The sequence below is a fragment of the Lissotriton helveticus genome, chromosome 3_2 (assembly GCF_964261635.1).
Source record: "Lissotriton helveticus chromosome 3_2, aLisHel1.1, whole genome shotgun sequence".
NCBI classification, from domain to species: domain Eukaryota; kingdom Metazoa; phylum Chordata; class Amphibia; order Caudata; family Salamandridae; genus Lissotriton; species Lissotriton helveticus.
This window is the reverse complement of record NC_136062.1, coordinates 261,307,415-261,322,048: the sequence shown is the minus strand read 5'-3', so window position 1 is coordinate 261,322,048 and position 14,634 is coordinate 261,307,415. Positions and strand designations below refer to the sequence as shown.

Sequence of the window (14,634 nt, the reverse complement as noted above, 5' to 3'; positions counted from 1 at the left end):
GGTTTCGAGCATCACCCCTCATCAGCAAGAGGGGCAGCCAAAGGCGAGCAAAGGAGACACAACAGCGGCAGCGGTCACTAGTCTGACTCAGGCTCCAGCCTCTGCCTCCGGCTCCGAGCTCCATACACAAGCTCCTCCTCCACGTTGAAACATCGAGCGCAGAAAGCAGCAGAAACGTTTGCCCAAAATAGAGAAAGGTGGATTTAAGAGGCGTTGAATATCCCTGTGTTGAGACTGGATTCAAGATAGTCTGGCTGATGCCCAGAAACTGGTCCCAGGATGCTTGGTTCTGGTCCAGGGAGAACCTTTCTTGGCAGTTCCAGCTGGACTATTTCCATTAAGAAGAGGGTCAAGACTGAATTGCATATGGCTGGTTCCAAACTGGGGAGGGTGGTAAGCAAACGAGCAGATGGATTAAACCAAAATCCTATTGACTGGGATAAGTGTTTTCATTGTTCAGCATTCCATCCATCATGTGTTCCTTAGGCCCCGGATCCCCCAGCATGCTCCACACCCGCCTCCCCACCAAACAATCACTTGGGAACTGGTGGGTGTAAAAAGGCCATGTTTAATTACACTTCATAAACATGACATGTAAATAATTATACATCTCTCAAATTATGAGCAACATTCCTCCTTTATTATCAACTCTTCCTCATCAACTTTATTATACGTTTCAACTTGCATTTATTTTTGCTCATAACTTCTTGCTTCCCCCAGCACCAAGGGGCCTTCAGGTTCGCATCCCCCAAGTAAAGATGCCCGCGCCAGGTGCAAACCACCTGCGCCCCCCGAGCGATGGGCCCCTGCCCTCGGGTCCTTGTCCGCCATTTCCAGGGCCCCACCTCTCATCCGCCATGCTGCTAGGAGGCTCGTACCTGACGCCCTTGCCTCCCCAGCCGGTGGTCTCCATCCCCCTGCGGAGAGCTTACCCTCTCTCCCCTCAGTGCTGGCCTAGGGAGTGCGCAAGGCGGACTCCACTCCATTTTTCCAGTCTATCAGTGTTCAAATGTCTCTTTTCCGCAACACACACCTCCAAATCACAGCCTTAAGGGACGGGTGGGTGGGAGATTGAAGCTGGTTAACTAAGGGGCAGGGAGTGGGTGAGCAGGTCCGGTGCTGGCGGGGAAAGAGGCCGAGTTGCCCGTGACCCAGACCTAAATAGGTCATGGCCTCTGCCCCACGCCCCCACCGGACGTGCGTCACCCCCTCCCCCTGACCCGGAAGTACTCCCCAGGCTGGCTGCCCATAGGGCAGTCTCCTGGGACCTTTGGCCAATGGCGGCGCGGTGTGGGCCGGGGGGCCGGGCCGTAAAGGCGGGCTCGTCTAGCCTCGCCCTTGGTATAGGCCCCGGATCCCCCAGCATGCTCCACACCCGCCTCCCCACCAAACAATCACTTGGGAACTGGTGGGTGTAAAAAGGCCATGTTTAATTACACTTCATAAACATGACATGTAAATAATTATACATCTCTCAAATTATGAGCAACATTCCTCCTTTATTATCAACTCTTCCTCATCAACTTTATTATACGTTTCAACTTGCATTTATTTTTGCTCATAACTTCTTGCTTCCCCCAGCACCAAGGGGCCTTCAGGTTCGCATCCCCCAAGTAAAGATGCCCGCGCCAGGTGCAACCCACCTGCGCCCCCCGAGCGATGGGCCCCAGCCCTCGGGTCCTTGTCCGCCATTTCCAGAGCCCCACCTCTCATCCACCATGCTGCTAGGAGGCTCGTACCTGGCGCCCTTGCCTCCCCAGCCGGTGGTCTCCATCCCCCTGCGAAGAGCTTACCCTCTCTCCCCTCAGTGCTGGCCTAGGGAGTGCGCAAGGCGGACTCCACTCCATTTTTCCAGTCTATCAGTGTTCAAATGTCTCTTTTCCGCCACAAGGGAGACTAGGGCCCTCAGGTCCGTCGCCCTTCCCCCCTGCAGCCAAGTTCATCACAAATGACCAAATGCCTTGAATCAAGCGTCCATACCAATGTCCGATAAATGCACCCCATCCTGGTGAAACATTTCAGATCCCGAGATCATCCTGTGTGGGAGATGTAGCAAGCGGCCCTTTCCTGAGCACATCTTTGCCAATTCCCCGTTGAGACGCCTCACAGACACGTTCACCGGATACGGCCGAATTCCATTGCCCCACCATCGTCGTGGGATCATGCATGACCATGCTATCCTGGCCTGGGGGAAGGTTCGCCCCAGCCAAGCAAATTCAGTAAGTAGTGCCTCCTTGACTGCGAGGCGGCCCCTGTCGACCATGTCGTTGCCGCCCAAGTGGATGATGACCAATGCGGGAGACTGCCTCTCGCGCCCCTTGATGTCTTCCACAAGTCGCCGCAGGTGCCGGATCCGCATTCCTCCCACACCATGCCACAAAAACTCCGTCCCTTCCAGCCCGGGTGGCTTCCGCACTCGCCGCTGCCGCAGTCGCACCGCTGCCCGTCGAACGAACGAGTGTCCCAATACCCACACCACCTTCCCTGGCATACTAGTGATCGGAGAGGAAATAGAAAAGTCAGGCAAGGACATGGCATTATATGACGTCATAGCAATTCGGGCCTTACATATCGTTTAAAGCAGTCGGACGACCAACGGCCCACCTTCTTCACAGCCTTGGAAGAAAACCCCGCCCCTGCTGCCAATGTGGCAGCGCCTATCCTGAATGAATGGGACGAATAACCAGAATCCCCGAGGTCCAGGTCAACCAGGGCCACCCGAAGTACAGCCTTGAATTGGTATTGCGACACACACTCCCCTCCCTCATGAATGAACAAGGCCTGACTCTTCTCCCCAGGGCGGATGGCCAGGTATGCCTGCATACAGGCTACCGGGCACACAGGCGCATCTGGCGCCGGGCACAACTGGATCCAGGCCCCTTTCCCTAGCTGGTCGGTCTTAGACTTTCTAAGGAATACCTCCAAGGTCCCTGCTCTAAAACTGAGATCCCTGAACTGCAGCCCCCCATTATGATCATTGCGGGAAGATCCCACGATCTCCCCCGGACGAAACGCCCCATAAAAGGCTAAAGAGAAGACTGCAGAAAATAATGTGCCCTCAAAAGCAGAGGTGCACAGTCTAGGGAGGGCGTCTAGCATACTCTTCAAAGTCCCCACATCTAAAGGCCGTCTACTGTCTCGCTTAGGGCCTTCCCTCCTGGCCCACCCCGTTAATGCTCTCTTGACCACATAAGACATCCCTGGATCATACAAGCCCGCTAATCTGGCAAAGAATCCCACAGAAGTGACGTGTGTTCTGGCGTAAGAGAGTGACCTGCCCTGATCACTGATTCGCTGAAGGAAGTGAAACATAGCTTGATCAGAATGCCAACATGAGAAACCCGCCTCTTGTACCAAAGTCCTGTAATACAAAAAACTCTGCTGATACGTTTTCCGAGTGCGGTCACTCAATGAGGCACCTACCAGCCCCGCTAAGGCGGGGCTCCAATCCTCCACAGTGATGGTGGAAACACCGTACTCTGATCCTCCGCTCCAGGATGGAACCTCCGAAACTCCTGCAGCTTGGAACGAGACAAAGCATCAGCAGCATGATTGTCAACACCTGGTATGTGTGCAGCCCTAAACATCAAATTCAACTTCAAACATGCCAACACCAGCTGTTTCAACAATCTGCTTTTGAGGGCACATTATTTTCTGCAGTCTTCTCTTTAGCCTTTTATGGGGCGTTTCGTCTGGGGGAGATCGTGGGATCTTCCCGCAATGATCATAATGGGGGGCTGCAGTTCAGGGATCTCAGTTTTAGAGCAGGGACCTTGGAGGTATTCCTTAGAAAGTCTAAGACCGACCAGCTAGGGAAAGGGGCCTGGATCCAGTTGTGCCCGGCGCCAGATGCGCCTGTGTGCCCGGTAGCCTGTATGCAGGCATACCTGGCCATCCGCCCTGGGGAGAAGAGTCAGGCCTTGTTCATTCATGAGGGAGGGGAGTGTGTGTCGCAATACCAATTCAAGGCTGTACTTCGGGTGGCCCTGGTTGACCTGGACCTCGGGGATTCTGGTTATTCGTCCCATTCATTCAGGATAGGCGCTGCCACATTGGCAGCAGGGGCGGGGTTTTCTTCCAAGGCTGTGAAGAAGGTGGGCCGTTGGTCGTCCGACTGCTTTAAACGATATGTAAGGCCCGAATTGCTATGACGTCATATAATGCCATGCCCTTGCCTGACTTTTCTATTTCCTCTCCGATCACTAGTATGCCAGGGAAGGTGGTTAACTAAGGGGCAGGGAGTGGGTGAGCAGGTCCGGTGCTGGCGGGGAAAGAGGCCGAGTTGCCCGTGACCCAGACCTAAATAGGTCATGGCCTCTGCCCCACGCCCCCACCGGACGTGCGTCACCCCCTCCCCCTGACCCGGAAGTACTCCCCAGGCTGGCTGCCCATAGGGCAGTCTCCTGGGACCTTCGGCCAATGGCGGCGCGGTGTGGGCCGGGCCCTAAAGGCAGGCTCGTCTAGCCTCGCCCTTGGTATTTGCTTTACTCCTCTCAGCCATTCTACACTATTCCGCTCTGTGCCCTTCCACTCTACGCTATGCCGCTCCGCTCCGCTCCACTCCACTCAACACCACTCCACGTCACTCCACTCTACTCTATGCCACTATACTGCATGCTACTTCACTCAATGCCACTCCACTCTACCAAATCCCACTCTACTCCGCACCACACCACTCTTCGCTACTCTACTCCACTCCACCTTAAACTACGCCAGTAACTTTCAGCCATGCTGAACAGCTGCCAGTCTGCTTTACAACATGGTTCAATGACATTGGCAAAGCCAATAGCTCTCACCTAGGCGAGGTCTATTGCCTTTGCCAATAACGTGTTGCCCTGGCAGCTGAGTTCATCAGACTTAGCAATCAACGCAACACCACAAAGAATGGGAAAAATCATTTTCACATCAGTCACAACATTTCTAAAAAGATACCGCTCTCGGTATCTTGCATTCTGCACTCTCGGGAGTAGAGGCTTTCCATTGCTGTCAAGCTTCTCGTATCAGACAGTCTCCTCTCTGACAGAGAGCAGGTGGAGGAGGTTGGCATTGTTCGCACTCGACCAGCCTACAGGGCCCTGCGGGTGGGTGACTCGGCTCAGTCTCCCCTGGGTGGGCTTCTCGAGTGTGTATTGGGCCGCGATTGTTCTCTGATCGAGGGAAGCCGAGGTGTTCGATAGTCCGCTGATGGCATTCGGTGCGGTGGGCGAAGGCCTGTGGGGGGTGACTGCTTCCGGCCGAGGAGAACAGAGCGCGCGCGAGCCCCCGCCTGACGAGAACTGTGTAACTCCCACATAATTATCGTTGCGCAGGGGTTCCTTAGTATAGTAGTGTGCGACTGTGAGTTGGGGCAGTCTGTTAGTCGAGTGCTAACACTCAAAAACAGTGACAGGAGCGTGCATGGACCATTACGCAAGCCACAAAAGGGCGTCCCCTCGGCGCCCTCTACTGCAAGGATATTGTAATGCAACCCTTTGCAGCTGGGTGCTGACATGTGATTCCTCTAACAGAGAGGGCCGGATAGACATTGTAGATAGTGCAATTAGAGAGGTATTAAGGATGCACGCGGAGGAGGGGCGCAGGGTCTCCGCAATACACGTGTTCTCGGCGGGGGCACTGACCCCTAATCTATGTGCATTATCCTGGTCTTTAGAAGCTTGTGTCTAATTAAATAATTAAATTCTCCAGTTACGCCCTCAACCCCTCCTGATCTCCAAACTCAGACACTTGCATTGATCACAGCGCCTCTCATTTCCGAAGGATTCGCCTAACGCCGAGGCGCTAATTCTACACTGATTAGTGCCTGTCAATAGCATAGGATTAGTACTGGGGGTGCTGCCTGGTGTGCAGAAACAGGCCCCTGCCTTTTAAAACATGATGTGCTTGGAAGTGTCGGACACGTGCCAGGTGCGGCTCGATGTGTGACTGGCTCTCCCCAGCCCCGAAAGCCCTGTTGAATAACGGATCTGCCAGGAGACGTTCTCTGCTCCAGCCCTTCCGACATTATTTACAGAGGTACTAGTCTGACACGTGACTGAATCTTCCCCAGACGCATTCGCTTGGCATGGGACAGACTGCCCAACTACCCAAAACCACCACTTTTCCCAGAGACGGTCTCACGTGCTACTGACACTGCCCCGGGTTCACTGGCATTTAAGTCACTGCCTAGCACGCGACCGACTCTACCCAAGCCGCATGTGTCTTTCATATCTCGTCAGCCGTTTGAAGGCACTACATTAACAACTGGCTGACGTGTCCCCGGTCCTCTGAGCCGTTCAGAGGGCCTCGTATATACTTAGTGACTGACTCTGCCCCTTTCGAACAGCCTTCCAGCAGAACTAACCTTATACGTAACTGGCTCTCCAAAACCCCGATGATTTTCTTAAAGGAACTCCTCATTATCGGAATAGTCAATCACCTTTAGACAGCAGCAAAATAACGTTTATGTGTCAATGAGTTTTATAGTGCTTTATGTAGTCCGCGCTGTTTCGTGGCCCTGCAAACCAGGCGGGGACAAAGTGACATATCAATGTTTGACCTTACAGGAACCCGCTACGACAAAGCGCTTTGGGACCTGCTGCCTTTCAGGTATTCTTCTATTGATAGATTAAGCTGGGCCCCTCGAAGTGCACTGCACAGGCCACATCACTCTGTGCTTAGAAGACGGCTGTGAGGGAGGGCAGCGCCCGGGGAGATGCTAGTGACCGGCCCTTGTACTCACGCAACAACCGCTTGAGTAACTTCAGTAGTCGCAGCTGTGCCCGTGTCACTGGCAGTGCCCACGACGAGCTCGAAGGCGATTGTTTTATTTCCCTGATTCACCAGTGGGCACAGCTAAAGTTATGGTGCAGTACGTCGATGACTCTGCCGGGGGGTTGTGATGCACTTCTACTGGGCCGTCTGGGCGTGAAGTGCTAAAGGGTTTATGTAATTCCAAGGCCGGACTCGCTGGCCCAGCCCCTCCCTGCCCAGCGGCCCAGTGGGAGGAGAGTGGACCTGACACCTGCCTATATACAGGGAGCCGGGGCAGAACTTGGAACAGAGCTGGCGTCCAGAAGAGAGCGCACACTGCACGCACTGCACTCCAAGCCCTGCTCGGAGGAGAGTGAGAAGCGGCCTCAGCATCACTGCACCCCAGCCCTCTGCACGCACTGCTTGCAGCCCTGCTCAGAAGGGAGAGAAGAGAGGCCTCAGCCTCGCTGTACCCTGCCCACTGCACGCACTGGGCTTCAAGCCCTTGCTCCGAAAGGGGTGACGTGACGGTGTGCCCCCAGCCTCACTGCACACGAGCGTGAACGCACGAGCAACTATACCAGCGGGCACCAGTTCACTGCACGCCGCAGGGGTACACTGGGCACCACTGCATCCCACGCCCTACTTCTCCACAGACCACACTTCCACTCAGCGGCACATCTCCCAGCACGCCCCTTTATTGTGCCCCACAGCACTCTCTACCACAGCACTGCGCTGCACGCTATGACCTCCAGCAAGATCGAGATGCCCGGAGCGGTGAAGACGGACCCCGCGGCCCTGATGGCCTCGCTGCACCTGCTGCCCTCCCCCACGGCCAACCTGGAGATCCGGCACACCAAGGTAAGAGGTTGCGGGGTCGGGGTCTGTGCAAGGGGGGCACTTGCTGCGGTGCCAGACGTACGTCCACGCGTGGGCAGCTCCGTGGTCCTCACCAGCTCCCAGGCTGCGGTAGTTCTACAGACTTCACCAGGTCCGAGGTTGCTTCCCACGCAGCGCAAGCTCCCGCACACTGGCCCGCACGAGCTCTAGTCTGTAGTTGCACCGCGGCCTGCACTATCTCCCCCCCCCACAACTGGCTTGCACGACAGGCAAGCCAGTATACCCCCCCCCCAAGCTAGTAACTCCCTCCATCATACACACTGGTCTGTAGAAACGTAGTTACCCCAGCCTGCACTCACCCCTCAGACACCCGCTTCATACCTGCAGATGCTCCTGGTCTGTTGGTCGTCACGAACCCCCGCCCAGCCTGCCGCTAGTTTCATGGGCTGTACTGAGCCCTTACCCTGCACCAGATCCCAGCCTGCCCTGGCTCCCCACCCTTCATTGGCTCCTTATCCTGCACCAGATCCCAGCCTGCCCTGGCCCCCCACCCTTCATTGGCTCCTTACCCTGCATCAGATCCCAGCCTGCCCTAGCTCCCCACCCTTCATTGGCTTCTTACCCTGCACCAGGTCCCAGCCTGCCCTAGCTCCCCACCCTTCTCTGCACTAGTTCCACGCTCTGTAAACCCCGCTCACCTGGCAGTAGTTCCTCTGCCTGTACTTGTTGCCCCCAGCGTGCTTTGCAAGCACCGCGTGCACTGGATCCCACGCGGCACCAGATCTCCGGTGCATTCTATGCCTAATCAGTTCTTCATAACCAGTTATCCCCGGATCACCTGGTGCATCGCTTCTACTGCATCTCGCGCTGCTCCAGACACTCGGGATCTACATGCGTGTAGTGGGCCGGCCAGCCTGCAGGAGATCTCGAGATCCGTTGCCTCTTCTGCCCCCTCTAGGCTTTCAGCGTGCGCTGTATTCTCTCAGCTGCATATTATTTCCAGTCTGCACGGGATTCTCACATTCACTTGATCCCCGGCCAGCAGTGGATCCCCCTCTTGCACCAGTTCCTTACAGCATGCATCGAATACCCAGACTGGACTAGTTCTGACTCCCCAGACTGTACTAGATCCAAATCCAGTCTGCCTCAGAACTAAGGCCTTTACTCCTTCCCCTACCTGCACTCTCTCCAAATCCTGCTCTAGAATAGATTCCAATCCTGCCACAAGAGCCCGGCTTGCATCAGATTCATAACTTCTACTAGATCCCCAGCCTGTACAGAATCCCAGAAAGAACTATGCGGTAGCATCTCCTTACCCAATCCTGGCTCTGCATCCTGTGATCCAAGTGTGGATCGCGGCCTGCACCACCATCCGCCATCCAGTATTTACACCGAGTGCCTGCACTAATGCAGTCCCCCTTCTTGCTTGAACACCCCCGTCTACACTGACATCCCCGACCTGCACTGTTACACACATCCCCTGCCTGCACTGTGCTAGCTCCCTTACCTGCATTATCCCTCAGTCTGCACTGACATCCCCGCCCTGCACTATTTCACATCAAGTGCCTGCACTCCTGTAGCTCCCTTACCTGCATTATCCCTCAGTCTGCACTGACATCTCCGCACTGCACCATTTCACATCCAGTGCCTGCACTCCTGTAGCTCCCTTGCCTGCCTTAACACCTCCAGTCTGCACTGACATCTCCGCACTGCACCATTTCACATCAAGTGCCTGCACTCCTGTAGCTCCCTTACCTGCATTATCCCTCAGTCTGCACTGACATCTCCGTACTGCACTATTTCACATCCCCTGCCTGCACTCCTGTAGCTCCCTTACCTGCATTATCCCTCAGTCTGCACTGACATCTCCGTACTGCACTATTTCACATCCCCTGCCTGCACTCCTGTAGCTCCCTTACCTGCATTATCCCTCAGTCTGCACTGACATCTCCGCACTGCACTATTTCACATCCCCTGCCTGCACTCTTGCAGCTTCCTTGCCTGCCTTAACACCTCCAGTCTGCACTAACAGCACTACCCTGCACCTTTTTCATTCACATTTAGTGGCAGCGTGTTGACGGTTCCCTGCCCCATTCCGTAGCACCTACAGCCTGCACTAACAACTTCGCCCTATTCGCACCCCGTGCCTGCACTGTTGCAGCTTCCATGACTTAACACCTACAGTTTGCACTAACGTCAACGTCCTGCACTCTCACACCCCGTGAACTGCACGGTTGTAGCTTCCCAGCCGTAACACCTAAAGTCTGCTCTACTAACATCCGCCCCGGCACTGACTCTCACACCCCGTGCCTGCACGGTCGAACGTTCCCTGCTTCAACGCCTCCAGTCTGCACTACTACACACCCCAGCCTTCTTCGTGCCACCCTGTGGCTGTACCAGATATCCCCGGTGTCTACGTTGTCACAACTCTCCGCAACCCGCTGGCCTGCACAGACCAGGAATAGGCCGGCAGCGCGCCCGGCAGCTGCACATCTGGGCGCTACACACACGTGTTCTCTCAGGGCGGGTGACCCCCACCCCTCCCCGCACGCGGGAGCCGTGTTTACAGGACGGCCGGGCTTGTTACACGCATTACGGAGGCTCGGTAGCAGCGGGGGCCCTGGCTACACTCGCTGCAAAGTTAAGCAGCTCGGCTCGTTTAATTTCTTCGCCATCTTTAAGTGCCCCCGGGGGACCTTGAGCGCGGCGTGTTTTGTGCAGTTATTGGCTCGCAGTGGGGTGATTGGTGTTCGAAGGTTTAGTAACTTTCCAGTACAGGCCCAGCTCCGTGAACTAGTCTAGTCTGCATAGTCAAAGGCAAATTATTTCGAATCCTATTGACGCGTCACTCAGTCAGAATGTATAATAGTATACGTGATACTCTCGCATTAGTTGAGCTCTGTTACCCCTGAAATGTAAGCGGCCTCCCATCACCCATTCTATTTTTTTTAATTTTGTGTAACATCATCTAGGATATGCATGTTGTATAAATACCCCTCTTATAGAATAATTTGCCTTCTAAAATCGATTAAACGTTATAATGTCTGAATTAAGGTTTATCCCCTTCAAAAACGTTTTATGTCTAAAAACTACATCAAACCGCCTCTAAAACTTGATTCAAGCATACCAGATATAAAATCCCTTTAAAAAGCCGATCCCTTGTATCCAATTAAATACAGGGCATGTGTTATTCCCACGTTGTTGTTAATCGCTTTACTGCTGATTGGTTAGTGACTCACCTCTTCTTAGATGCTTCGAATGCAAATAGACACCCCTAGGTTTATAACAACTTTTCTGTAGAAAGTGTTTCGAACGAGTATTTGTCCCAAAATAGTTTTTTTGTCTGTCTGTAGCAAGGAGTATACAACTGAACCGCCAATTTCAAAAGGATATGCCGAATGATGAGAATATACATACATTAAAACGCGCAACATGTTTACAAACAGTGCGACGGTTGGGCCCGCCTCATACAGATTTGGAGCTAATTTTGTTGTTTTTAATGTTTCTGTGGCACCTTTCGAATTCTCCTCCCTTTCAGACGTTGCTAATTGCACACTTTCTTTTGTTATGATTCTGTCTTTGCTGATTCGCATCTTCAGTTTAACGTTGATAAGTGCCAAGTGTTAGAATACCGATTCGCTGTGATGATACAGTTTGTCACAAACGAATATTGGTTCCGCGTATCTTCTCCCAGAACAATCCGCACCTTCATCCTTGGCGGCAACGTTCGCACAGTGTATCTGAAAGTATACATGCTAGCTAGAAGAACTTGTTATAATTTAGGTACTTAGGTGCACTTTTCTAAGGCCACAGAGAGGATTTCAAGGCAGGAAACAACCCGGGGAAACCGCGATTATATAGCTGCAAATCTGTCTAAAATAAAAAGGCTGTCGAAGAAAATTATTTCTTAAAAATCACACACTACAAACGAACACATCGCAACATCCCAAGGTCCAGTTACTTGTGCTTAAAATTCTTCATCAACAGAAACATAATACATTACATCTGCAAACTATCAAGGTATGGATTCACGTTTCCTGGTTAAAAAAACATGCATTTTAAAAGGGCATTTATTGAACACGTTTTTGATTGTATAGAAGTTTGAACGCGCAAACTGCAGCAAGAGGCGCTACTTGAAAACGGAAGTCACTATGAGGAGTCCCGTGAATACTATCTCCCACCATACATATGCTTGTTTAAATCCCCAAACTCAAAATACTGCACTGCATACTTTCAAAATGCTGGGAACTGCAGGAGAGGATTGGCGGGCTGCCACAGAGGATCCTCCTCTGACACCCATGACCGGTCTCTAACTGATCATATCTCCTCGAGTCATGCGTGTTCATATTCAGCTCATGCACTTTAACGATTCAGTGGTGGAAGGCGCAAACTAAAATAATGTTTTACAGAAAAAAACCAATTCGGGTTTTGTTCCTTATCAGAGGGCTGTCATAAAGATCTAATTAAAAAGTTTTTTTGCAGTTGTATATAGCTCGAATATGGCTCAAGAACTTCACAGCGCTTTCCCCGAGGTCAGGATAACGGAACTAAATGTTTTAGGCACGGGGAATTACAAACATCGCGGAGCATCAGTCAGAGAGACTATAGGGCACCACCTCTCGCTCACTTACGGAACCGTCTATTATATCAGCTGGCGCACTACACGTGCGTGTTCGCGCGTGTGCATGCACGCGCGTGGGTGTCACTGTCGAGCGATATGTTCTGAGCTGTAACACTTCCGAGCGAGCCCTTGTCCTCCAGGCTTCCTTTGGAAGGCGGGCGGATCTTTACACCTGCACGTGAGCAGCCGGAGGTTATCTGATGGGCATGAGTGGCATTGCCAGGAGCCGAATGCCCGGTTGTCCTCCATTAGAAGCCGCGCCGGGACAGGCGGTGCAGGGGCGAACGATGTCCCTGTGTAGCAGGTGAGCGCACCTAGAACTAGCCAGCAGATACAGCTAAGCGTTAAAAAGAAACCAGCCCTTTTCTATCCCAGTGTGGCACACGTTACACGAGAGAACTGACGGCGCCAGCTTTCTCCTACCCAAGTGCTTCTCCCATAGGACACGAGAGAGCTCACGCAGTGCCAACTCTTTCCTACCAAGTGTTGCACCCATATTACACGAGAGCTCATATAGTGCAATCTCTCCTTCCCAAGCGCTGCTCTCATATTACACAGGAGATCACATAGTGCCAGCTCTCTCTTACCGAAATGTTGCACCCATATTACACAATAGAGATCCCAGAGTGCCAACTCTCTCCTACCCAAGCACTGCTCTCATATTACACAGGAGAGCTCACACAGTGCCAACTCTCTCTTACCTAAGTGTTGTACTCATATTACACAGGAGAGCTCACACAGTAGCAGCTCTCTCCTACCCAAGTGCTGCTTTTATATTACACACGCGAGATCACATAGTGCCAGCTCTCTCCTACCCAAGCGCAGCTCTCATGTTACACATGAGAGCTCACACATTGGCAGCTGTCTTTCACCCAAGCGCTGCTCTCATATTACACAGGAGAGATCACATAGTGCCAACTCTCTCTTAACCATGTTCCACCTACGTTACACAAAAGAGCTCGCAGTCCTACCAAGTGTTGCACCCATATTACACGAGAGAGCTCATATTGTGCCATCTCTCTTACCCAAGTGCAGCTCTCATGTTACACACGAGAGCTCACATAGTGGCAGCACTCTTCTACCCGTAGGTCCGGAACCCCCATGTTGGCCCCCGTCCGGCCCCCTCCAAACCCACAAATCAATACTTGACAACCAGAGCTGTGGGTAAAAGAGGCCATGTTTATTACAAACTATCACACAAACATGACGATATATAATTAATACAATTCCATACGATATGGATTTATCAAATTCAATCGCTAAACAATATTTACATTTAAGTTGATCATAAATCATAATCCATCAGCAAGTCTGACAGAACTCAATTTATATACACAAAGAATGTTGTCTATTGCTCCAGCACTAAGGGGCCTTCTGGCTTGCATCTCCCAACCAACTGAGTACCAAGCAAGGCGCAACCCACCTGCGTCCTTGAGAGGTGAGCCTCTGCCATCTGGTCCTTGTCCGCCACATGAGGGGCTCACCCCTCCACCACCAGGCTGCCCATCGGGGCTCGTAGGGAATAACCAGGGGCGGATGCCCCATGCCCCAGTTTGTAAACTGGCGCCCTTGCCCCCAGCCGGTGTCTCCATTCTCTCTGGGATGAGCTTACCATATCTCCCCCTCAGGGCTGGCCTAGGGAGTCTGCAGGAGGACTCACCTTAACAATGTAAGGCAATTTATGTGGCCTCCTTACCGCCACTCTCCATTCAACTTCCAACACCTTCCCAAGCTCTACCTCTAAGGATGAGTGGGTGGGAGATTCACAAAGTGTCCTGCACACATGGGCCGGCGCTGTAAGGAAGAGAGGGCGAGGACCTGGGCAAGTTGCCCCAAATAGGCCCCCGCCCTCTCCAGTGCCCTCATTGCCTCTCCCGGCCGGAAGTGACGTTACAACAATGCCCCGGAAGTAATTCCTGCTGTAGTCACGCCTGATCACTCGATGAGGATCCACAAGGGTCCGTGCTTTTCCATATTCCCCAGACCCCCAAGGTTTGCCCCCGGCCCCGCCCCCATCCGAACCCATAAATCAATACTTGACAACCAGAGCTGTGGGTAAAAGAGGCCATGTTTATTACAAACTATCACACAAACATGACAATATATAATTAACACAATTCCATACAATATGGATTTATCAAATTCAATCGCTAAACAATATTTACATTTAAGTTGATCATAAAATCATAATCCATCAGCAAGTCTGACAGAACTCAATTTATATACACAAAGAATGTTGTCTATTGCTCCAGCACTAAGGGGCCTACGGGCTCGCATCCCCCAACCAACTGAGAACCACTCAAGGCGCAACCCACCTGCGTCCTTGAGAGGTGAGCCCCTACCATCTGGTCCTTGTCCGCCACCTGAGGGGCCCACCCCTCCACCACCAGGCTGCCCATCGGGGCTCGTAAGGAATAACTAGGGGCGGATGCCCCATGAGCTAG

The 14,634-nt window shown here is 52.8% G+C and overlaps 1 protein-coding gene across 1 annotated transcript in view; it reads left to right on the top strand.

Moving 5' to 3' along the window:
- The first annotated feature begins 7,037 nt into the window (after positions 1-7,037).
- The window catches only part of ALDH1A2 (aldehyde dehydrogenase 1 family member A2), a 204,178-nt gene continuing 196,581 nt past the window's right edge, over positions 7,038-14,634 (top strand). Inside the window, exon 1 of the mRNA XM_078685163.1 lies at positions 7,038-7,590. Coding sequence (XP_078541289.1) covers positions 7,474-7,590 — 117 coding nt within the window. The 5' untranslated portion in view covers positions 7,038-7,473. The remainder of the gene's footprint in view (positions 7,591-14,634) is intronic.